We start from the raw sequence: 24,575 nt of genomic DNA, 5'->3' as shown, positions 1-24,575 counted from the left end.
ATAGATATTTTGTCTGCATGTGTGTTTGTGTACCATGTGTGTGCGGTGCCCACACAGGCCAGAAGAAGGTGTCAGGTCAGTAACCAGTGCTCTTACTGCAGAGCCCACTCTTCATCCCCTTGTCTTGATTTTAAAGATTTACTTACTTAATGTGTATGTATTAGTACACTGTGGCTGACTTCAGACACACCAGGAGAGGGCATCGGATCCCATTACAGATAGCTGTGAGCCACCATGTGGTTGCTGGGAATTGAACTCAGGACCTCTGGAAGAGCAGTCAGTACTCTTAACTGCTGAGTCATCTCTCCAGCCCATCCCCTAGGATTCTTAATTTTGATTAAATATTTATGTGTTGGGGATGCAGCTCAGGAAAGAGTGTTTGCCTGCCTTTCGCAAATTCTTGCGTTTCATCAAAACCAAAACTTTATTTAAAAGTTTACATCAACCTTTTATGCTAATTTTTAGACAGTGTCATCTAAAGTCTTTGCCTATCTCATGGTTATATATTTTCCTTCATGCTTCTAAAAGTGATAAGTTTAGGTTTTATCTGGGGCCGTGTGTGATTCATCTTGAATTTATTTTGCTTTGTAATGTGATAAAAAGTGTGCTGTGGAGTGCTTCTCCACCCATCTTTATATGTAGATATCCAGTTTTCAGACTTCTGTTTAAGTCCTACTTTTTGAACTGCCTGCCCTGTGCTTTTGTTAAAACCTGCCTGTCTAAATATATGTGGGCTTATTTCTAGACTCTGTTGTTTCAGTGATCTGTTTTATCTGCGCTGGTGCCAATACCACAATGTTTTGATAATTGTAACTAAAATAAATCCTGAAATGTAGTTAGGGTTTCTTCCAATTTTCTCATTTTCAGAGGTGTTCTTTGTTGTTGCTTTTGCTTTTGAAGGTCCAGACCCTTTCTGTTTCCATGTGAATTTAAGATTAACTTGTTCAGCCAACCAAGTGCATCATGATTGCACGTGTTATTGTCCCATCAAGCTCATTGTCCAGCAATTCAGGAGGCTGAAGCCAAAGCATCATTTGAGGTAACCACTTCAAGCCTTGCCTGGGCAACATAGTGTTGAGACACTCTAAAAAGCAGAAGGTACTGGAGAGATGGCTCCGTGGTTAAGAGCACTGGCTGTTCTTCCAGAGAACCTGGATTCAGTTCCCAGTACCCACATGGTGACTGCTGACAACCATCTGTAAATCTGCTTCCAAAAATCTAATTCGCTTTTATGGCCTCTGAAGGCACCAGGCATACAAAGGGTACACAGAATCATGCAGGCAAAACATCTATATACGTAAAATAACATTTAAAAGAATGAAAAGTTAGTTTCTCAATTTCTAAACAAAACAGCAACCACTTGGGATTTTGACTGGGACTATTTTGAGTCTGGACAGCAGTCTGGGAAAGTCTGAAGACAGCTTGATGGTTTGCATCAGGAGCCAGGATGTCTCTGTTTACTCACATAGGACTTCTTTATGTTTCTCAGCAGTGTTGTGCTGTGAAACTTTGATCAGAGTTAACCCCTAATATTTTCTACTTTTCATCTCTTATAAAATGATATCTTAGGCAGGCATGATAGCTCACACCTTTGATCTTAGCACTCAGCAGACAGGCAGGCAGATTTCTGAGTTCCAAGCTAGCCAGGGCTAGATAATAAGACTCCATCTCAAAACAAACAAACAAAGAAACAAACCTACCAAAACAAAACTCAAAACAAACAGAAGCCTCCCCTTCCCCCTCACCCCCGCCCCCCCCCCACCATGTACACCCCCCCCAATGTTGTCTTGGTATTTATTTCTTGTTGTATTTAGTTTAGAGAAATACTCACTTTAAAAATATTTTTATTTTGTTTGTATGAGTGATTGCCTGCATGTGTGTTTGTGTACCACTTGTGTTCTTGGTGCCTGAGAGGTCAGAAAAGGTCTTTGGAGCCCTGAGAACTGATTTTATAGTTGGTGTAAGCCACCGTATGGGGGCTGGGAATCAAATTCTGGTCCTCTGGAAAAACAGCCAGTATTTTTATTCACTGAGCTGTCTCTTTGTCTCACACCCCTTGCCCCTAGGGTGAATTCCATTGGTTTTTCTCCCCCCCCCCCCCCAATTTTCCAATGTGGGTGCTTTATTCCTTTTTTCTTGCCTTTTTGAACTATGAAGTGGATATCTTTTTTGATAGACCTTTTTTTTTTTTTTTGGACAAGAAAGAGTGATGAATATCTATCCTTGTTCTTGTTCTCAATTTTAGGGGGAAAGCAATTGATTTTTTACCATGTAGTATGATACTAATTGTAGGATTGGTTTTCACTTTTATATTAAGCATTGCTTTAAAAAAATGTATAGGACTGAAGAGATGGCTCAATAGTTAAGAGCACTGACTGCTCTTCCAGAGGTCCTGAGTTCAATTTCCAGCAACCACATTGTGGCTGACAACCATCTTTAATATAATCAGATGCCATCTTCTAGTGTGTCTGAAGACAGCGACAGTATATTTATAAGTATATTAAATAAATCTTTGAAAAAAAATTGTATATATACATAGTATATTCATGTTTGCGTGTGCTTGTGTGTGTGTGCACTACAGTGCTTGTGTGGAGGATGGTTTGTGGAGTTGCTTCTCTCCTTCCACCTTTACATGGGCTCTGGAGATGGAACTCTGGCTATCGGGTGTGGGCAGCAAGCACTTTTACCTCTGTGCCATGCTCCTACTGTGCCATCAGTATAGCCTCTTTTGCTTTCATCTGATTAGTGTTGCATGGTAAAAATTTTTAATTTTTAATCTACTATATCTTTATATCACCTTTTTAATCTACTATATCTTTATAAAGTAGGCTTCCTATTACTTGGTTCACCCCATCCCCTTCATTTATTTATTTTGAGCCAGTATAGGGACCAAATAGGGTTCTGAGTAAATGTGTGCTGTTGACATAGGCGTAGCCATGTCAAGGACCCTGATGCCTCAAATCTATAGGGGTGGCAAACTTTTCCTTAGGTGATACTTAGAGGGATGGCAAAGCCTTTTTGTGGTCCATGTGTGGATGATAGTGTGTGCAAAACATCTTCATCATAGCTTCTCCCCTGGCTCTTTATGGCCTGATGACTGCTTACCTACAGAGGCTGTGCAAGTGAGGCTAGCTAAGCTTGTCTCCTTGTTGCTCTACACCATAAACCCCGCCTCCTTGTTCCGCTTTATGCAGTAAAAGGCCTCCCTGTTCAGTGGTATACAGTAAACATACTGAGTTTTCAGGATGCTGTGGCTTCTTCAGGGAGCCCAAACTACCAATTTCCCAGCTTTTCTCTGTCTGTGTGTCTGTCATTTCTTTATTCACTTGTCACCCCTAGTCAGTTTCAGGACCTATGCTGTGCAAAGACATGGCAGGCTCATGATTCCTGGCCTCAAACTTACTGTGTAGTTGAGAATGATCGTGAGTGTCTGATCTTGCTTTCACCTCCTGTCTTCTGGGATTATAGGCATGTGACTCCATGTCTGGTTTATGTGGTACTGGGGATCAAACCAAAGCTTTATGCATTCTGGGTAGGCAAGCACTCGACTGAGCTACATGCACTAGCCCCAGTTTTACTGATTGGTTGGTTGGTTGGTTGCTTGCTTGCTTGCTTTAGAGACAGGGTGTTGTTATGTAACCCTGGCTGACCAGGCATTCACTGTGTGCTGGCCTTAAACTTGAAATACTCATTCTGCCTCCAGAATGCTAAGATGACAGGAGTGTCATCATACCTAGAGAGAAGTCTTTTCAATACATGACCCTATTAATCTGCCTTTTAATGGAGATGTTTGGGATTGTTGCATTTAACGTGATGATTGATGTTATTATTATTGCTTTCTGTTTTCTTTTTGGCCTGTTTAGTTCCATCTTCCCCTTTCCATCCTCCCCCTTTTGATTAGTTCATATCTATAAACCTGTCAGGGTCTATACCTCTAAGTGATGTTACACCAGTTTGCATTTAAGATCCTTGCAAGACTATACTTCCTTCCGTTGCCCCACTTTGAGCCTTTATGCTTTTGTTACCATCTTTTACTTATATGCTGTAAATACAACACTATATTATTTTATCTAAGCAAATAGTTATCTTTGTAGGATTTTAAAGTTTTTCAGGGCTGAGTATAGAATCCTAGGCTTCACAAATGCTTGGCGTATATTCTGCCACTGAGCTACACCTTAGCCTTTGTAAGATTTGTAAGTGACAAAAGTTCTTATTATACATTTCTCCATTTAGTACCATTTTTATTACTATTAATTCCTTTATGTAGAAACTCTTGTCTATTCTGTGTAATTTTATTTGTGCTTAAAAAACTAACATTTTGGGCTGCAGAGATGACTTAGTGGTTAAGAGCACTGACTGCTCTTCCAAAGTTCCTGAGTTCAATTCCCAGCAACCACCTGGTGGCTCACAACCATCTGCAGTGTGATCTGACTCCTTCTTATGGTGCATCTGTACAACTACAGTGTACTCATATACATAAACTAAATAAATAAATCCTTTTAAAAAAAACCTAACATTTTCTCTACGGTGATTGTCTGCTAGTGAAAATCTATTTTATTTTTAATATTTTTAGAAGAAAGTTTTGCTATGCTTAGAATTTTAGGTCTATGGGCTTCTCTCCACCCCCTGCATTTGTTCTTTAAATATTTTATTTCACTATCTCCTTGCTTGTAATGTTTTGGTAAATCTCTTTTCATCTTAATTCTCCCCCATATACAATATACTTTCCTATGGCTGCTTTTAAGATTCCCTACCCCTTCATCATTAGTTGTGAGCCATTAGATTATCTTCGTATTTCTCGATGTAAGTGGTGGCCTGTGGCAGAGGGCAGCTGTTTCCATCACCCGGGACAGGGAGCGGCTTGGGGATCATCTGCTTGGGAGGCACTTATATCTGTGGGCGGTGACTTACTTTCTTCAGCTCTGTCCTACCTTCGAAGTTTCAAGAACTACCTGCAAATAGCATCATTACCTGAATGCAAAGCTTTTGAAACATAAAAGATTCAAACCATAACTCTGATTAATGTACTTAATAGAACAAGCTGTTTTAAGTATAGAAAAGCATCTTTGCACTAGTATGCCATTATTTGAGGACTGTATTGTAGCCGGGTAAGAAATGAGTAGAGTGTAGAGTGAATAATGAGAGAAAGAACAACAGCTTCACCTGTGAAGAAAGGAGGTGTTATCAGCTTAGAGATGAGCTGATTACGGCTGTTAAGTCACCGAATTTGGTTCTTAAATTTCGTGGTAGCTCAGGTAAACAAAGAAAGGTCATGTTACAGGTTTTTGGTGTCTTTAGAACAGAAAGAATTCTTTGTTTTTGGTTAAAAGAATTCTTTTTCCATTTCTCTGTCTCTGACTCCTTTACTCACTTAAGTTTAAATGTTCTTGCCTTGTCCTCCCAGGTACTAGCATTGCACCATGCCTGGCTTTGAAACTTTTTTCTTATTTAATTTGAAATTTATGCATGTCATGTGGATGCACTCATATTTATTATGTAGTGTTGTTGAAGTATTCATACTATAGAAGTAGATCTTGGAGAAAATTCTAGAATAGTTTACTTTTTTTTTGTGAGTGATACTACCTTCTTCCAATTGACAGGAATCTTATCTTTAATGATAAATAGAAAAAGATAAATTTTTATTGAGACCTTGGAGTTTGAAATGTATGTGACTTCCCCCCACCCACGAAACAAGATCTCTATGTTGTCCTGGCAGTCTTGGAAATCAATTTGTAGACCATAGTGATCTTAAAGTCACAGAAATTCTTTTGCCTCTGCTTCTGAGATTAAAGGAATGTTCCACCATGCCCAGTCTATGTAGGACATCTTTACATTGTCTCCTCAGCTAAATACTGCTCTTTTTGTTTGTGTGCATGAGGGTGAGGGTGCACATGTGCGCACATGGGGGTCAGAGGTTAGTGAAAGATATCTCAAATGTTCTCTTTTTTCTTTTTCTTTTTTGAGTCAGGGGCTCTCCTTTGGCTTGGAGCTTACTAAGCAACTGGACTGGCTGATTGATCCTCTGTTTCTGACTTTTCAGCTTTTGCCTATAAAAACCCTTACATAGGTTTTGGGGATCCAAACTTAGATCTTTATGCTGTGTGACAAGCACTTTACCAACTAAGCCATCTCCCTAGCCCTGTCCTGTTCATTCTTGTCTGTTCTTACTATCATTTTTTATTAAACTGTTTATTCATTGTTACTTAATAATTTGTATGAGTCCACTGGTTGGTTTCCTTATGAGGATCTTTCTCCCTTTCCGAATTTTCACAAGGTGCTGTCACAGTCTTTCTATAGCATATTACAGAGCATGTCACAATTGTTTTCAGATCTTTCATGGATCCCCATTGTCAGGAATATGAAGTTCAAAAATTTTAACTTGTGTTTAAAACGGTAAAATTATCCGATCATAGTGTTCCAACTGAGTGATGTAGTTGCATCTTAAAAATCAAAGGAATGTAGTGGAACTTCACTCAGTTGAAACTCATTTGACTAATCTGAGTCCCAGTTCTCTCCTGATAGCAGGTTTCTTTGCATCCTGTCTCAGTGGGCAGCACTCTCCATGGGTTACCTCCTCTTTTTTATGCTTCTGATACACTTACACGTTCATCTGAGAATACCCCATGGTTTGGGATACATGTTGCTTGTTCACATGGTCCTTCAGACTTTCTCAGTTCTCTGAGTTCTCCACTTTCTGGTTGGTTGTGTGTGCGCGCGCGCGCGTGTGTGTGTGTGTGTGTGTGTGTGTGTGTGTGTGTGTGTGTGTTTGAGACAGTGTGTGTGTGTTTTTGAGACAGGGTTTTTCTGTTGTTCTTTGTTTGTCCTGGAACTCACTATGTAGACCAGGCTGGCTTCAAACTCACAGGATCCCCTTTCCTCTGCCTCCTGTGTACTAGGGAGACACAACCAGGACCAACCAGTCCATTCCATTTCATTGGTGACACTTTTATAGACTTTTCTTCTGTAGCCAAATCGTTCCCCTCAGCATTAATGTTTTTCAGTGTTCTGTTTGCAAGTCTCTTTTCTTCTACCTATATATAATCTTTGAATAAATTGTCCTTGGCTTCAAATGCCAATATATTTACTGTCAATGATCCCATTCAAATTCCAGGTTTTAACTCTGACTGGTTTCCGAATCTCAAAAGCAGTATCTGCACTTAAAAGACTTATCACCACACCTTAAACTCCTTCAAGTGTCCTATGATTTTTTTTTCCACATTGCCTTCCTATTTGATCCCTAGTTAAAATTCTGTGGCATGTCACAGTGTAGCATCCAACCAGAATCACTGTGCTGTCCCTTGCTAATGCATGCTGTACCAGTCTGACTTCCTATCACTCCTGCCACCTGAAAGCTTCAACTTTTGCAACTTTCAGGGGAAATGTCCACACAGTTTGTGCCAAGCCTTTCTGGGTCAGTCAGTCTAGGAGCTCACTTCATGTACTGTGTCTATTCACATCGAGTCATTTGATTCTTTGGTGCCGGTATTATTTGCATGCCTGAGGAATGCCTCAAGTTTTTCCTGGGCACAGACATCTTTTCTATTCCTGACTTCAGTGTGCTGGCTTGCACTATGATAGGAGCTCAGTAAATACTGTCCAGCTCTTGTGGATACTTTAAGGATGTACGAGAGCAAGATTGGTTTGTGAACATTCAATTGGCAGTGGTAGAAAATCATGGAGATCAGTAATCTGATCAGAAAGAAAGTTGAGTTGTTTTAAATACCCTCGTAAAAGGTTTTGATTCGGAATCTAAAGTCTGTGCTATATTACATAGAGGAACAGGCAACCATGGGCACACACACCCAGGACACTAACTGAAAAATGAGCAGGCACACACACACACACCCAGGACACTAACTGAAAAATGAGCAGGCACACACACACACACCCAAGACACTAACTGGAAAATGTTTATGGCATCATGGTATGGGTAACAGATAATTTCTGCTGTTGAAAGACATTTTTATTTTCTCATTTATAGTATTCAGCTTTTATAAAACTCATCTTAGGAGCCTAAAGAAATATTAGCCTTAAAGTACATAGGTCCCTTACTTTTATCCCCAGTGTGTAATAAAGTTAACAGACCCAGAGAGAAGACTTGATACAAAGACTGAGCAAATGGAAATTTCAGAGTACTGGTCTTGAAGATTGGAGCTCCGTGGCCAGTGGATACATAGCAAATGCTTTAGAAGCTGGAGAGACAGGCTGGATTCTTCTCTGCAGCTTCTGCAGGAGGACAGTGGTACTGATAGTGCCTTGATTTTAGCCCACTGATTCAGGCGCTGGGCATTCAGTGTTTTGAGAGAATAACCTTTGATGTTTTGGGCTGTAGTTTCTTGAAGACAGTCACAGAAAGCTAGGAAAAGATTCTTGGCAGCTTTGGCCCTTCCCTCTCTACTGTATGTCTTTGAGAATCGGCTGGCTAACTTCCATGAGAAGCTTGATTGGATGTTTTGCTTTCTGAAACAGTATAGCTTACTGTGTAGCTCTGGCTGATTTTGAACGGGAAATCCTCTTGCTTCACTGCTAGCCTCACAAGTTTGTGCCACTGTGCTTGATGTTACTTGGCTTTGTTTGAATTACACTGAATATACAGACTTCATTTAGAGAAAATATATTAGCAGTATGTCCTCTCTGTTTGAAGGAGTTTTCCATTTACTTAAGGGGTTTTTTGTTTGTTTGTTTTTTTTTTAGTTTGAGAATTAAAGGTATTATATTTTTTTCCAGGAGAGATTTTTTGCATACTTTTTAAAAACATAGCTGGAGGGGCTGGCAGGAAGACTCAGTGGGTAAGAGCACTGACTGCTCTCCCAAAGGTCCTGAGTTCAAATCCCAGCAACCACGTGGTAGCTCAAAACCACCTGTAATGAGATCTGACTCTCTCTTACTTATTTAGGCCCTTGGTCCTGTGAAGGCTCTATGCCCCAGTATAGGGGAATGCCAGGGCCAGGAAGCAGGAGTGGGTGGGTTGGTGAACAGTGGCAGGGGGGAGAGAATAGGGGGTTTTCATAGGGGAAACCAGGAAAGGGAATAACATTTGAAATGTAAATAAAGAAAATATCTAATAAAAAATAAAAATAATAATCTTAAAAAAAACATAGCTGGAAACAGTTACATTTCAGAAGAATGTTACTATTTAAAAGAACATTTGGGAGGTAGAGGTAGGACTACTCCTATAGTAGAAGGCCACACCTGCCCTACAGTATCAGATTCTCCCTCCGAGGGATGACTGATCCATTTCCTACAGCAGCTGCTTGTACATGAAATGAGTGTTTAGATGAAGTTGAAGAAGAAAGTATTTCTGAAACAGTATTTGGGCCTGAGATGTGGCCAGTATATCACAAGACCTGACCCAGGGTACCAAGCCTTGGGTTCAGAACTCAGGGCCAACAACCTGAAATGTTTGAGCAAGCTCAGTAAATAGCAATAATTTTCAGACTTATTTTAGAATTTGGAATATTATGTTTCTAAAGATTTGTTGAAAGTTTTTGATGAGAAGCATGCTGAGACTTCATGCATGTTAACACGTTATATCCCTGAATTACATGTCCAATCATTAATAATTACTAAATAAGTAAGCTTTTCATGTAAAGAATTTGTCTGGTAATTCTGTCTATCTATATTCTTGGTAAATTTTTAGACTGAATATTTTTATAGAAAAGCAGCTGTCATAGATTGGTAATAATTGTATTTTTGATTACTTAGTATCTGACAGGCTCTAGATCATGCATTTTGCATGTATTACTTAATTCCTATAGTAGCTTTATGTGGTAGATAGTAGTTAACTGCTGAGGAGACGTGAAGACTAAATAGACAGAGAAACTTAAGACTGGATTCTGATTTATGTTGTTTATTACCTAATACATTCAATCTTTGGTTTATCAGTCCATGAAATTATTATAACAACATCTCAAACACAGTTAGAGACTGCATAAAAAATACACTTGAACCACAAAGCTTATTGGAGGGGGGGGGTGAAGTGTTTTTCAGAGTTTAAATATGATAAAATTAAATCACTTGTACCTCAAGGTAGAATACTTACCTAGCATTTTCAAGACCTGTGTTCTGGCCAAGCAAAAACAAAACTAAATGCTATATTCTACTCAGTCTAGTAATAGAATTTGTTTTTAAGAATAAATGAGCCCTACATGTCTGGTAAAAATTAGCAACTAGGAGTTTCTGCTAGAAAACAAAGGACATAAAGTTGAATGTTGGTGTTTTATTTTAGATAATGTAAGGAAAACATATAACTGTTTTCTTCCCTCCACCCAAACCTAAGATAGAATAGCCAGGCTATTTGTGTGTGTTTGGTTGGAATTTGTTAATTTTGTCTGAATTCTTTTAAGGTAACAGGCTCAAGGTTCCTGCTCATCTTTCTAGCAAGTATTCTTAGAGCTTTCTAGAAGCAACTAGGTTGTTACTGTAAGTTTTTAAAAAAATAATACACATGCAGTTTCTTATCAAACATGTTTTGACAATCATAGCCATCTATGTTTATACCTATTTCTTTGAAATTCAAAAACAATGGATCTAAGCAATTGTGCTATAGACTCTAGAAGAGGTGGTGGCGTGGTAATAGTCATATGCCAGATGTGGAACATGCTATGCACATGAAAGAGAAGGATTATCTAAAATACCACCTTCATAGGGACAGGGACATTTAAGCTAAGTCTTGAAAGGTAAGTAGAATCAGTACATACATATATTAAGACAGCAGTCTGGGTAGCAGAACACAGACTTAAATGCAGAAAAGTAGCTGGCCAGTACTCCTTGAAGATTTTAAAATAAAACATCAGACTTCAGCTTCAGATATTCAATTTAATCGCAAAGTGAATAGAAGAGTTGGTGTAGTGGGTTAGAATGTGTAGAGATACTTTGTGGAAACTTGATTAAAGGATTTCATGAAGATTGAAGTGGAGATGATGCTATTTCTTTGGTGCCATTGTTATTGGTGAATTTATATAAGAAATTCTCCTCAGCCTACGCACTGAAACTGTACCATCCCTTCTGTAGTGAACGCTGCTGGAACACCAAACATAGTCTGTAAACTGGTCACATGTACTCATAGACAGCTTGGATATGTCGAGAGGTTCATCTCACTTTGACAGTGCTGTAACATCCACGTGTGCAGTTACTGGACTTGTCTCTTCAAATAGGGTATAGAGCATAGAACAGTCCATGTGCTTTCCACTTTATGTAAGTCTTATTTATACTTAAATGTACAAACATATACACAGAATTTCACGTATACAATCACTTTGATTTAAAGTATTTGCATTGTGAAAACATAGCATTTATTAAGTATGTTGGCTATATATTATTGCCTGTTTTGGACTTTAAAACTCCTAAAAGACATATACCAAATCTCTCAGTATCCAAAAGAATACTTTCACTGCTAGAAGAATGATTTTATGAACTGAGATAGCTATTGTAGATGTGTACAACTGGTTATAAAATACCAATAATACTTTATTTTGATTACTCTTGAAAACATGGCATTTTATATTAAAAAAATAGGTACTCTTCAAAAAAGTGAAAGTCATGGGTTTGTTTGCAGCAAACATCAGTCATATGGTGATACTATAGTTTGAAATTTCTAATTTTAGGGAGATTTTTACATTTTCAGTTCTTTGTTAGAGTCACTTCTTTTTATAGTAGTTGTTTTCAATTGGTTAGGAAGTTTAGCACTCATTCATTTAGCCAGGTAGGATGTCATAACTTTCACAGATTGAGATGCTAAGGAATTGGATATTAGAGCTAGAGGAGACCACCAAAATAAGAAAGAAACAGAAGAAATGTGTACCAATTAGCAGTCCTTCCCATACTAGGTTCTCCTGGCAGCTGTTAATTACTTTCCATCTCTGTGGTTCTGGATAGGTCATACAAACAATAGAGCATGGATTGTCCTCTGTCTGGCTTCTTTTACCTAGCACGATGTTCTAAACAGGACTTCATTCTTTTTCATGAGTATGTGATACTTGTTGCATGAATATACTACATTTTGTCTATCTGTTCATCAGTTCACAGATATTTAAATTGTTTCCATGTTTGGCAATTATGAGTGATGATGAATATTTGCATTTTAGTAGTGAACTTTTTGGGTCATGTGGTAATTCTCTTAACATTTTAAAAATCCTTTCCAAATCATTTTCTAGAACGGCTAAATCATTTATAGTCATAGCATCAATGCACAATTCAAATTTCCCACATTTTTGCTAACTCTTATTTCATGTCCAGTTTGATTATAGCTTCATGGTGGTGCCTCTCCCTCTTTGTGCTGGAGCGTGAAACCAGGACCTCACGCATGCTACACAAGTGCTCTGCTACAAAGCCATACCCCCAGCCCTTTCTTTTGGTTTTGGTGTTTCCCCCTGGTGGCTAATGATGACAAGCATTTTTTCATGTTCGTATTTTTTTTGGCTATGTGTTTTGAAGAAATGTCTTATTCAAATATCCTACTCATTTTTATCTGTTTTTTAAACATTATTAAGAATTCTTAAAAATAAAGTGTGTGTGTGTGTGTGTGTGTGTGTGTGTATTTCCATTCTGTAGGACGACTCTTCTCCATTTCTTGGCAATGTCCTTTGAAGCAAGTAAACAAGCAGAAACAGATAACCAAGTCAGTTTCTTTTTTCTTTTTCTTTCTGTAGTGTTGGTGGTCAGACCCAGGCCATGCAAGGCAAAGGCTGGACCTCTGTGCCACCTTCTTTCTCCTATTTTTTTCTTTCATTACTTAGCTTTTTATCTAAGAAATAATTTCTAGCCCAAGATTGTTTTCTTTGAAGAGTTACATTTACATATGTCCTTTTGAGTTTCTAATACATATGGTATGAGTTATGAGTCATTCTTGATTTTGTTACTCATGTGAATCCAGTTGTCTGCGCACCATTGTTTTTAAATGGTTATTTTGGTACACTTGTCAAAAGTAATTGGCCACTTTAAGGGTTTGCTTCTGGTTCGTTACTCTGTATGTCTTCACTCAAACCAGTTTTGATTACTGTTAGTTCTTCTGCTTTGTTCTTAAGATTTGTTATAAGTATTTTATAATCTCTGTGACTTCCTACAAGTTATGAATCAACTTGTTAATTTCGGTAAAAGAGTAGTGTGGATTTGGGTAGGGGTTGTATTGATTCTAGATGTATATGGGGACTTTTACTGTCTTCACAATATGAATTCTTAACATTTGTTTTGGTCATCACCATAGTCGTTGCTATCATCATGAGAACTAAAACAAGAGGGGATAACTCTAGAAGAGAGAGCTGAGACAAAGGCTATGGAAACTGACTGGCCTGACTGTTGACTAGCATCTGAACTCATGAGATAATTGTCTGCTGCTAGGAGGGCCCCTGCAACGGACAGTCCTATCACCTGGCTGAGTCTTACGTTAGGTTTTGGATTACTGAATCCTGTCTGCAGCCAAGGACAGTGCTGCATAGGTAGATGCAAAGATGTGGTCATACCTCTGAGTTCCTTCGGGGTTCCAGTTGTGAATGCTTGTCTTGGCCCTGTAGATCTCGCTCTTGCCAGTGTCCTGCTGACTGCTTAGATTCTGTGAACATTCCAGTGTAACTGTGGTTCTCACAGGTTTTCAGCACACTAAATGCTGTTCAGATCTGATTTGAGATTTCTTTTCTTCAATCTCACAGTGTTCTCTTTGTCAGGTTATAGTGTATAGTTAGTTCAGGGCTACTTGGTGTGAGTGTTCTAGAGTGTAATTTAGAGGCAGGAGCAGAAACAGCAGAAGTGGCAGTGGCAGCAGCATTCTTTGAGATGGCATCTTGCTTCTGCCTTGTTGGTTGCCAGTGCCGAGCACCCTGTGCTAGGGGAAAAGGGGTTTTCCAGGCTTCCCTGCTGCTCCGGGTGTAGCTTTTCTCTCCTGCTGTTTATAGTTTCTGTTGCTTTTCTGATGGCTGTTTATCAACTTTGCTGAGATAATTTTCTGGAGATGGTGGCCATCCATGCCTCAGTATAGTCTGCCATTTTTCAGTCCAACATTATTGATTTTAAAGATCCATTTTTATTTTATGCATATGTCTGTCTTTCTCTATATATGTATACTACATGTATGCTTGGTACTTGTGGAGGCCAGAAGTGGGTGTCAGATCTCCTGAAACTGTTACAGATGGTTGTGAGCTGTCATGAGGGTGCCAGGAATCAAACTTGGGTCCTCTGCAAGAGCAGTATGTGCCTTTGATGTCCGTGCTCTTTTTGGTACTTATCTAACTTCTGTCATTACTTAGATTTTTAAAGTATCTTTTGAGTTTAAGAGTAACTTTAACTCTGTTGTACCAGTTTGCTGTATATTTGCAAGTCTTTCCCTTGTTGGGTTTCAAATTGGACTGGAACCTTAGCTTGTAGACATAAGCGTTGAAAACCCACCATACTAGTATACATTTTTTCCTCCTTAAAATTCTTTTGTTTGTTTGTTTGTTTTTATTTTGGAATAGTTGTTCAAAATTGAAAGCTTCCTTGTTACAAACAATAACAACAACAACAACAACAGACTTTTATTAAATATACTTGTTGTGGGACTCTTTCTGGACTAAGAACTCCAACATCCATGAGATTTTGTGTGTGTGATCATTTTAATAGTTTTAGATTGTTGTGTGTTTTAGGAAATACTTTGTATTCCTAAATTTTTTTAAAGGCATGACTAATGTGTGGCACACTGGCCTTAAGCTCTCTGTACAGTAAAGGAAGTCCTTGAGCTGCTTATCTTCCAGTTGTGTGACGCCAGACAATCACTTTACCAACTGAGTTGTATCCGCAGCTGGGTTTCTCAACCTCATTAATTTAGTACATTTCCAGAGACACATTTAATACCGGGGCTTTAAAAGGAAAGCTGACTTTTTTTTTTTTTGGTTTTTCGAGACAGGGTTTCTCTGTGTAGCCCTGGCTGTCCTGGAACTCACTTTGTAGACCAGGCTGGTCTCGAACTCAGAAATCTGCCTGCCTCTGCCTCCCAAGTGCTGGGATTAAAGGTGTGCGCCACCACGCCCGGCTGAAAGTTGACTTTTGACCTTTAAATTTTTTGTTTACATACATGCTATAGTATTTAAATATTTCAAAAATGTATGAAAGAGAGTAAATATAATCAGGTTCTTAAAAAATAATCCATTTTTCTTAAAGCCCAAAGGAAACATCTGAGAAATCTAACTGATGGAAACTAAAGCCTAGAATTACCTTGCTAATTTAATATTCCCAAAGGTCTACAAAGCCTGAATCATTTTTAAAATTCATAAACCTGAGCCTGGATCTCAGGTGAAATGTGTATTTTGTCTCTTTAGGAAAATACTAGCTCACAAGCACTTCCAAACAGAAGTGTCTGTGAAGACAGGTAATATTTTGATTACCTTTTTTTTTTTTTTTTTTTTGGTGTGTGGGTGGATACATTTATCACCCTGCAGAACACTTCTGCTAGATGAAAGTGGTAAAGGTTTGCTGCAGCAAGTTTGGCACTGGCCACTGTGGCATGTGTGCTAAAGTAGTGAGCCTTTAAACGAGGAGCAGGAAAGTTAGTGGGGCATTTGGAAAGGGTGAAGCCTGGTATCGTGGCTCAGAGTTGATGGAGTGTCTCTGTAGCCTCTATAACTCGGCTCCCCTTTCGGTTTCCTTTCTCTTGAATTATTCCAGAGAGTTTCTTACTGAATTCTTCTTAGATTTACAGGTTCTACGTGTATGGATGGTTTGCCTGCACGCCTGTCTGTATCTCCTGTGTATGCCTAGTGCTTGTGGAGGCTAGAGGAGGGTACTGGCTCTCCTGGAGCTGGAGTTCCAGATGTTTGTGAGCCAGCATGTGGGAACTAGGGACTTGGGTCCTCTGCAGCTGCACCACGTGCCCTTTATGCTGAACTGTCCTTAGGATCTATATAAGGGAAGGCCTCTGATATTTTCCCTAGTTTGTCCTTGTCTTTTACTCTGCCATGTACACGTCATGAATTTACTGTTGAACATTTTACCAGAGTTTTTGTGTGCTTTTGTGTTTTTAGAAATGAATATAGAGGGTCTGGAGAGATAGTTCAGTGGTCATGAGAAAGTAGTACCCTTGCAGACGGCCAGAGTTCAGGTCCCAGCACCCACATCAGGTAACTCCAATACCAAAGAGTTCAGTGCCCTCTTCTGGCATCCATAGACAACAGCACTCATATGCACATACCCATACACAAATACACAGGCATATACATTATGAGGTACAAATAAATCTTAAAGTAGAAGAACAAATTAGCTTACTTTTGATAGGCCCACCTCTCCTGCTTAGTCAAGGTCTAGCTCTGTATAGCCCCAAGAGCTCAAATTTGTACTCTTCCATCTTAAGCTCCACCAAAAATGTCGGGACTATGTCACTGTGCCTGGTCTCTAGTACTTGTTTACTAGCATCAATCAAGTGTGCAGCTTCCCGGCTTTGTTAACAGCCATGTGGGAAGGAAACTGAGGGACAATATCTTGGCTCCTAATATGTTGGGAAGTCTTGGGTTGAGTCACGTTTGCTTTTGTTTTATTTTGTTAGTTTCATTTTCTTGTTTCTCTTGGGACATTACTTGTATTTTTAAGCATTTCAGAAAATATAGATGTAACCATAACCTATTTCCTTCTCATTTTAAAGTTCTTCAATGTATTCAAAAGGAAAATGTTTTTCTTATCTGTCACAGTAGTTTAAAAGTTTTTTTTTATATTCCATAAAGTATATTTTTATTCTGTGACTGCTACTCTTCTGTTGCACTCAGGTAATAGGTGGCTTTTATTATGGAGGCTATACAGTCTAGCTATTCAGAACATGGACAGTAGATGACATCCTTTAAACTTTGAAAGTAATTCTGTGTTCTGAATTCCTGTATACGGTGCGTCTCATATCACTTTCATAATCTAACTTTCTATTGTGCACATAATTGTATATTTTGTTTGCATACTATACTGAGAAATTCTTGAGAACAGTCTCAAGAATTTATAATCCTCAAATGACCATTTATAAAGCCTGTTGTTATCTATTTACTGAATTACCAGAATTATTCTTACAAATAGTTCTTAAAACTGTTAGAGGAGATGTTAGGAAAGCTGAAGCCACGATTTGAAAATAGATTTTTTTTTTTTTGTTTTTTTGTTTTTGTTTTTTTGAGACAGGGTTTCTCTGTGTAGCCCTGGCTGTCCTGGAACTCACTCTGTAGACCAGGCTGGCCTCGAACTCAGAAATCCGCCTGCTTCTGCCTCCTGAGTGCTGGTATCAAAGGCATGTGCCACCACTGCCCAGCTAAATATATCTTTTTAAAAAACATATTTATTTATGTAAATATTTTATTTTGTTTACATATATATTTGCACAGCAGAAAAGGGCATTAAAGGTGGTTGTGAATTGCCCTGTAGATGCTGGGAATTGAACTCAGGACCTCTAGAAGAGCAGCTAGCTAGTGCTCTTAATTGCTGAGCCATCTCTCCAGCCCTGAGAAATAGACCTTGGAGATACTGATTTTGAGTCTGTCTGTCTCTGTCTCTGTCTCTGTCTTTGTCTTACACAACAGGGTCTCACTGTACCTCTTAGGCTAGCCTTGCTCTCCCGATCCTTCTGCTTCAGCCTTTGGAGTACCTAGGTTTACAGCTGTGTACCATTGCACCCAGTTTTGACAGGATTGTTTTTAAAAAACAGACAAACACACACACACACACACTATGGTAACTAGACCGATTTAAAAAACAAACAAACAAACCTAAAACTGAAATATGTAAAGGTTAAAATTGTAAAAACAAAGACACAGATATGTAAATATTTGTCGCATATATTTGACTATGATAGAATTTCAGGTGCAGATATTTGGCCTTGAAGGAAACGTGGCACTATAAATGTTTGCTAATAACGATTTAACCTTGATAGACTAGTTACTAAGAACTGTTTGTTGTTGTTTTTTTCAGAGAATGCAGAATCTATTGACCTTAAACAGTTTTTTGACCAACATTTTTCACATATATACTATGTGTTTTTTGAAAATTTTGTGACTATTGAAGCTAGTCTTAAACAGAAAGGTAAGATATTAACATGTATTCTTGCTTATGTTTATGTTTTTAGTAGTCATAAGCATTAACTTAAGAAGAGGACCTGGGCATTAGAATTCTAGTATTGTCTTATTTTGATGCCTTTTAGATGTATTTGAAAGCAAACTGACAGACTCATATGGCTATTGTTTTGAGAAGGCTTAGAACATGTGCATTTTCCTGGTCAGGTTTCCTCAACCCACCTTCTTTGTTCTGCCCTAGGAATGTTTGAATAGCAATAGAAATAGTGTTTTTCATAATCAAAGCTTATTCAAAATTCATGATATATGATTACTTGTTATTAGATATAAGTGTAAATTAAGTTTTCTTTTTATCCTGGGGATTGAATCCAAGGCCTAGTACATGCTAAGTGTGGGTTTTCTCATTAAGCTACTCCAATTCTCAGACCTAGAACCTGAATTTAGAATAATTATGCTAAGGAGTAGTGAGAAGGTTTATAGTATTGTCTATATAATAAATAGACCATGATTTAGCATTTGTCTAAAAGAATCATTGAAGAAAACAATAGCCAGTGGTTGAAATATTTAAGTTCATTAAGTAGTTGTTAATAGTGAGTGTATTTAAAGTATTTTTCTGTTCCAAATATTTCAGGTCACAAGTCTCAAAGAGAGGAATTAGATGCTATACTTTTTATTTTTGAGGTAAGTGCTATGAATCATACTGTTTAAACTTTTTCAAAAAATTATTCTGAGAATATAAAGAAATATATTAAAATTATTAGACATATAGTGAAACATAGTTAACCTGCCAGCCTTTTGAAGAACTTAATTAACTTTAAAAATGTATCTGGCTGAACTTGTGTATTTTTGAAGTATAATGTATTTTTTAGCAACAAAATTATGCATCTGACAATATAAAATTCATTTGATAGCATTTTTATAAAGTGAAAAAAAATTTTTTAAAAGATTTATTTATTAATTATATGTAAGTACACTGTAGCTGTCTTCAGACACTCCAGAAGAGGGCGCCAGATCTCGTTACAGATGGTTGTGAGCCACCATGTGGTTCCTGGGATTTGAACTCTGGACCTTCAGAAGAGCAGTCGGGTGCTCTTACCCACTGAGCCATCTCACCAGCCCCGAAAATTTTAATTTATGTAGTTTACACATTTTTTTTTAGCCTCTAGAACTGTGACTATTACATATGCCTATGGGATGTATCATTTTTTTTTTTTTAGTTGTTTGTTTTGCTTTTGTTCTTTTCAAGACAGGGTCTCAATTTGTAGCCCTGAATGGTTTGAAACTTGCTATGCTGAGCAGGCTGGCCTTGAGCTTGCACAGATCTTCCTGCCTCTTCATCTCAGGTGCTGAGACTAAAGGTGTGTGTTGCCATGCCAGGCTTTATCATTTAGCTTTGGTGCAGGGTCTTACAGGGTTGTGTAATACTATTCCTGAGGAGATGTGAACAACGTCTGCTCACTCCAGATAGAGAACTGATGAAAGATCAAAGTCATGATACCACACCAAAGTCCGAGTTTGTGAACCAGTCAATTGATTGGGGTAACAGGAGTATGGACAAAGCGTTACTTACAGAAGCATGAATGACACCCCAGCATGGGTGATGACTCCAGACAGTTGGAAGCCTAGGACTTTGTGCAAAGCATGCAGGCAGCTTGACAAGTGGGAGTTTCTCCTTAGCAGTCTTACTGTTTGTGTAACCTTAGGGTGCCAGAGGGGCTACAAATGTAATTCTCAGGGGTTTTCTAAGACGTGTGGATTATTTACCTGTGAGTCTTAAGGAGCTTCCTTCTAGCATGGACGCTTTGAATTGGGAGGAAGTTGCTATACACCACCTGTAGTCCAGGCTTGCCTTGACCTTCTGATTGGTCTTCCTGCACTGAGGGTTGGAATTAAAGGCATATATCACCACGGCTAATCATTTCTGCTCCAAGGGCTTTTCATTATAAATTCCAACAAAATAACCTTGTTTTAAAAATTCTTATTTTTATGTCACTTTGAATTAGACTGGGGCAAATATTTATAAACAAACAGAAAGCATAACTTAGAAGTTAATAAATCTGTTAAAAATGTTTATTTTTTAGCATATTCAAAAATTAAACCCCTCTGATCCTTGTTTTAAAATTATTATCAGAGGAAATAGTCATAGGAATAGTCTTATCTTTATTGAGAATTTAGAGACTGGTAGAAATCGAAGACTAGAGTTGATGACTTGAGAGACCAAGAGAGAGCATAAAACCTGTTTCTCAAAGTTGAGATGGGTGTGCACTTGTAGTCCTGATACTCAGGAGGGGGACTACTTAGTGAGAGAGGAGGAGGGCTGGCCTAGCCTAGCCTGGGAGTTTATGAGCAGTCTGGCCACTTAATAGAGTAAGACTCAGTCTCTAAAATTAAAATACCTGGACATGGTGGTACATGCTTACAGTTCAAACCTTTGGGAGGCTGAGGCAGGAGAGTTGCAAATTTTAGGCCAGCTTGGCCTACATGGTGAGAACCTGACTCAAAAAGAAAAACAAAAACAAAACAAGGTGCCAGACAACAGTAACTGGTATTCTGAACTTAATTTTCATTGATCTTGAATCTTTTGAAACCCGATTAGATATTTGGCAAAGAAGCTAGCTACCTTTCAAGTGGAATAGTAAACACAGATGTTTGGGGGGAAAATAAGTGTCCCTGAAGGATGCAAGATAATGGTTGCTCTGTATTCAGGAAACACGGTGACTGATGAATTAAGAGAATTTCTTTTCAGAAAATTGAAATTATAGAAAAGACATTAAAAATAATACTTTCCTATGTATAACAGGACATCTGGGTTATGGATCACTACATTTAATTAGAAGAAAGATGTGAGATCAGAGTGGTTGGTTTTCTCAGGGGCTTGTGCTTTCTTTTATTTTCCTTTAGATTGAATCCAGGGCTTGCACATGCTAAGTACACATCCTACCACTAGGAAAAAGGAAAACCTCCAGCCCTGGGATTTTTGTCTTAAAAAAAAAAAAAAAAAAAAAAAAAAAGTTTAGCCAGCTGGGCATTGTTAGTGCATACCTTTAATCCCAGCACTTGGGAGGCAGAGGCAGGATTTTCTGAGTTCGAGGCCAGCCTGGTCTACAGAGTGAGTTCCAGGACAACCAGAGCTATACAGAGAAACCCTGTCTCAAAACAAAACAAAACAAAAACAAAAAAAATTTAACCTTTGTACTTATTTTCTTCTTAAAATTGGATAATAATATATAGTGTCTAACAATGAAAATGTAAATCAAAAAGTGACTACTTTCTAGTTAAAGTCATAACTGTATGTGATGTTCATATGGGACAAGATTGGATTCTTCTTTTACTGCAATTGAAGGCACATAAAACTTGTAATTTTTTAATCCACATTAGAAACTAAAAGCATAAGCTAGACATGGTGGCTGTGTGCCCATAACCATTGAAGATGGTGATTTTAAGACCAACCTGGTTTAAATCCTGTTTCTAAATCCATAGAATTAAATCTAACACGTAATTGATCAGAAGTTAAGACTGCTTTTGAGTAGCTCACAAGCTTACCTTTTCAACCTTTCTATAAGTTTATCTTTTTCCACACCAAATGTATTTATTAGTTAGCTGTGGGAGACATGTATGTAAATTTCTATGTGTCAGTGTATGTGCACATGTGTGTGGATCACATTCCACTGCACACATGTTGTGTCAGTTTTATGGAGTTAGTCATCTCATTACCTTTATATGGGTTTCAGAGATCCAATTAAGGTTTTTGCAGTGTCTTTCTTGACCTTCTGTCATTCCCTATACTTTATATTTTCTGTATTATTCTCTTTTATGTAATGGACTAAAATTCTACCAAAAAGGGAAAACTGTAAGTGCCTACTAGCCACTGGTCAGCATAGTGTAAAGGCACAGGCATGGGAATAGGCATATTGAAGTTAGAGTCTTGGTCCATCCACTTGCTAGATTTCTACCCTAAGCACACCACTCAACCCATTTCTTCATTGGTCAAAAGAGATGTTTGGGTTGATTGCAAGGATAATGAGACACTGTTATATAAAGTGTCTAGTTTGAGCTTATGAGCATCTTTTTTTTTTTCTTTTGACTGTGTCATTTCTTCTTTTTTAATTTTTTATATACTTCTTATTAGGTATTTTCCTCATTTACATTTCCAGTGCTATCCCAAAAGTCCCCCATACCCTCCCCCCACTCCCCTACCCACCCACTCCCACTTTTTGGCCCTGGCATTCCCCTGTACTGGGGCATATAAAGTTTGCCTGACCAATGGGCCTCTCTTTCCAGTGATGGCCTACTAGGCCATCTTTTGATACATATGCAGAGCTATGTATCTAGAGTCAAGAGCTCCGGGGTACTGGTTAGTTCATAATGTTGTTCTACCTATAGGGTTGCAGATCCCTTTAGCTCCTTGGATACTTTCTCTAGCTCCTCCATTGGGGGCCCTGTGATCCATCCAATAGATGACTGTGAGCATCCACTTCTGTGTTTGCTAGGCCCCATGAGCATCTTTTAATGATGTGACTAAGTAATATGTATAATAGCAATAATAACATATCATTCAGCAAGTGGATAATGACTGATTATACTTTAGTAGTAATTTAGCTGTTATTCTGGAATAATCTATATAATACAGTAGAAAATGGATAAAAAGAAAATTTGAGATATTATATGTAGAAAGTATTTTAGCTTGCCTATGAAGCTTCTAAACTTATTTATTTATTTTTTTTTTGCTTTGCTACCTATGTCTAACATGGCATCCAAGTATCTCTGGGCTCACCTGATTAATTACTGCAACTTGCCCTATCTTTTTATCCCCTTTCTCCTCTTCTCCTTCCTAACCTTTCCTACTTCTCCCTTCTCTTTCCTCCTCTCCTTCTTCCTTTTCTTTTCCTCCTCTTCTTTTTCTCTTCCCTTCTCATGTCACTTTGGTCTGTCTGTTCTGCCACCAAAAGGTGCCAATTCCATTTAGGGCAGGTCTTCCTACTTCAAGTGAATCTCTTACAGGCGTGCCCAGAGGCTTGGGTTCTACATCTAGTCAGGTTGAGAGCCTAAGATAACCATCAAAAGGAGAATAGACTGACTTTTTATAATACTATTAAAGATAAATTTCATTACTTTTCTCTTCCAAAATTTCTTTAGTATTGATTATTACTTTTTCAGTGGGAAAGTTTAAATATTTTACTAAGTTTGTATTTGATATACCTTAACATAAGAGGCTCTTAATTTGGCCTTCTAACATTTCATATTTCATAATATACTAGGTCATTATTTGATTTTTAACTCTTTATCTTGTTTATGTTGATGTTTAGAAAATTTTACAACTTCTTCCAGAAAGAATTCATCAGCGATGGCAATTCCATAGTATTGGTAAGTGATATAAATATATATTACACACCTGAAGTAAATTTACAATGGCTTAGCAGTTATTGGTAATGAGTTCATAGTTTATGAGGCTCAGGAGACGGTTTAGTAGGTGACGTGTTGGCTTTGACTCAGCACCCTGAGTTCTGATCTCCAGTACCCAGGCAAAGCCAAGGGGCCACATCCACACCAGTAACCAGTGCAGTGGTGGGGTGGGGCCTACAACTTGTTGGCTTTAAAAAATTGTTAATGAAGGAAAAGGTGTCTGTAGTTGATGTAAAAAATAACTTTATTGAGATATAATTTGCATAGATAAAATTATTTTTTGAAGTAAAATCCAATGTATTTTAGAAAAGTCATCATAGTCCAGTTTTACAGTACTCTATCCTCTTTTCATAGTCTTTGAAGCCGTTTGTTGTTGCAATGACAGTCTTGACTATGTTGTGAATTTCATACCAGACTGGCTAAAAATCCAAAATTTTAAAAAGGAAGGAAGGAAGGAAGGAAGAAAAGAAGAAAGGAAGAAAGAAAGAAAGAAAGGAAGAAAGAAAGAAAGAAAGAAAGAAAGAGAGAGAGAGAGAGAGCGGGAGGGAGGAAGGGAGGGAGGGAGGGAAGAAGGGAGGAAAGAAAAAGGAAGAAAGGAAGGAAGGAAGGGAGGGAGGGAGGGAAGAAGGGAGGAAAGAAAAAGGAAGAAAGGAAGGAAGGAAGGAAGGAAGGAAGAAAGAAAGAAAGAAAGAAAGAAAGAAAGAAAGAAAGAAAGAAAGAAAAAGAAAGACTGACCTCACAAGTTCTTGAAAGAAGTATTTGGTTTAACTTTGTAATACCTTAGTCAAGGATTTATTTATATAAGAAAGTACACATAAAAATAAACTTTTAAATGAATTTGTTTTATGAAAGTTTTTTATGAATTTCAAAATATTGAAATTTATACACACATGTGCACACAAATATACATGTATAGACATACCACATGCTTTTGCTGTTTTTGAGATAGGTTTATAAAGTAGGCTGCTCTCTTACCTGCTATATAGCTGAGATTGGCCTTGAACTCCTGTTTTTCTGACGTCTACCTATCCAGTGTTGGGATTAAAGACATAAACCATCACACCTGGTCTAGACGTTTGTTGTTCATGAGACAGTGTTCCTCCCCCAATGAAAACATAACTTATCATTTTACAACTTATCTAGTTTATAGAGCTGACAAAGAATTAGTAG

The 24,575-nt window shown here is 38.0% G+C and overlaps 1 protein-coding gene across 12 annotated transcripts in view; it reads left to right on the top strand.

The window, feature by feature from the left end:
- Positions 1-24,575, top strand: part of Ralgapa1 (Ral GTPase activating protein, alpha subunit 1) — a 218,687-nt gene that overhangs the window by 7,897 nt on the left and 186,215 nt on the right. For all 12 annotated transcript variants that reach the window (XR_003950070.1, XR_003950071.1, NM_001368814.1 and 9 more), the window contains exons 2-4: positions 17,902-18,012; positions 18,634-18,683; positions 23,309-23,366. Coding sequence is in view for 10 of the 12 variants with exons in the window: in NM_001368814.1 (NP_001355743.1) it covers positions 17,902-18,012; positions 18,634-18,683; positions 23,309-23,366 (219 nt within the window). In the remaining 2 variants the exon portion in view is untranslated. The remainder of the gene's footprint in view (positions 1-17,901; positions 18,013-18,633; positions 18,684-23,308; positions 23,367-24,575) is intronic.

Source organism: Mus musculus, chromosome 12, assembly GCF_000001635.26.
Source record: "Mus musculus strain C57BL/6J chromosome 12, GRCm38.p6 C57BL/6J".
Lineage (NCBI taxonomy): Eukaryota > Metazoa > Chordata > Mammalia > Rodentia > Muridae > Mus > Mus musculus.
Note: the sequence above shows the minus strand (reverse complement) of the source record. Positions and strands in the feature narration are given on the sequence as shown.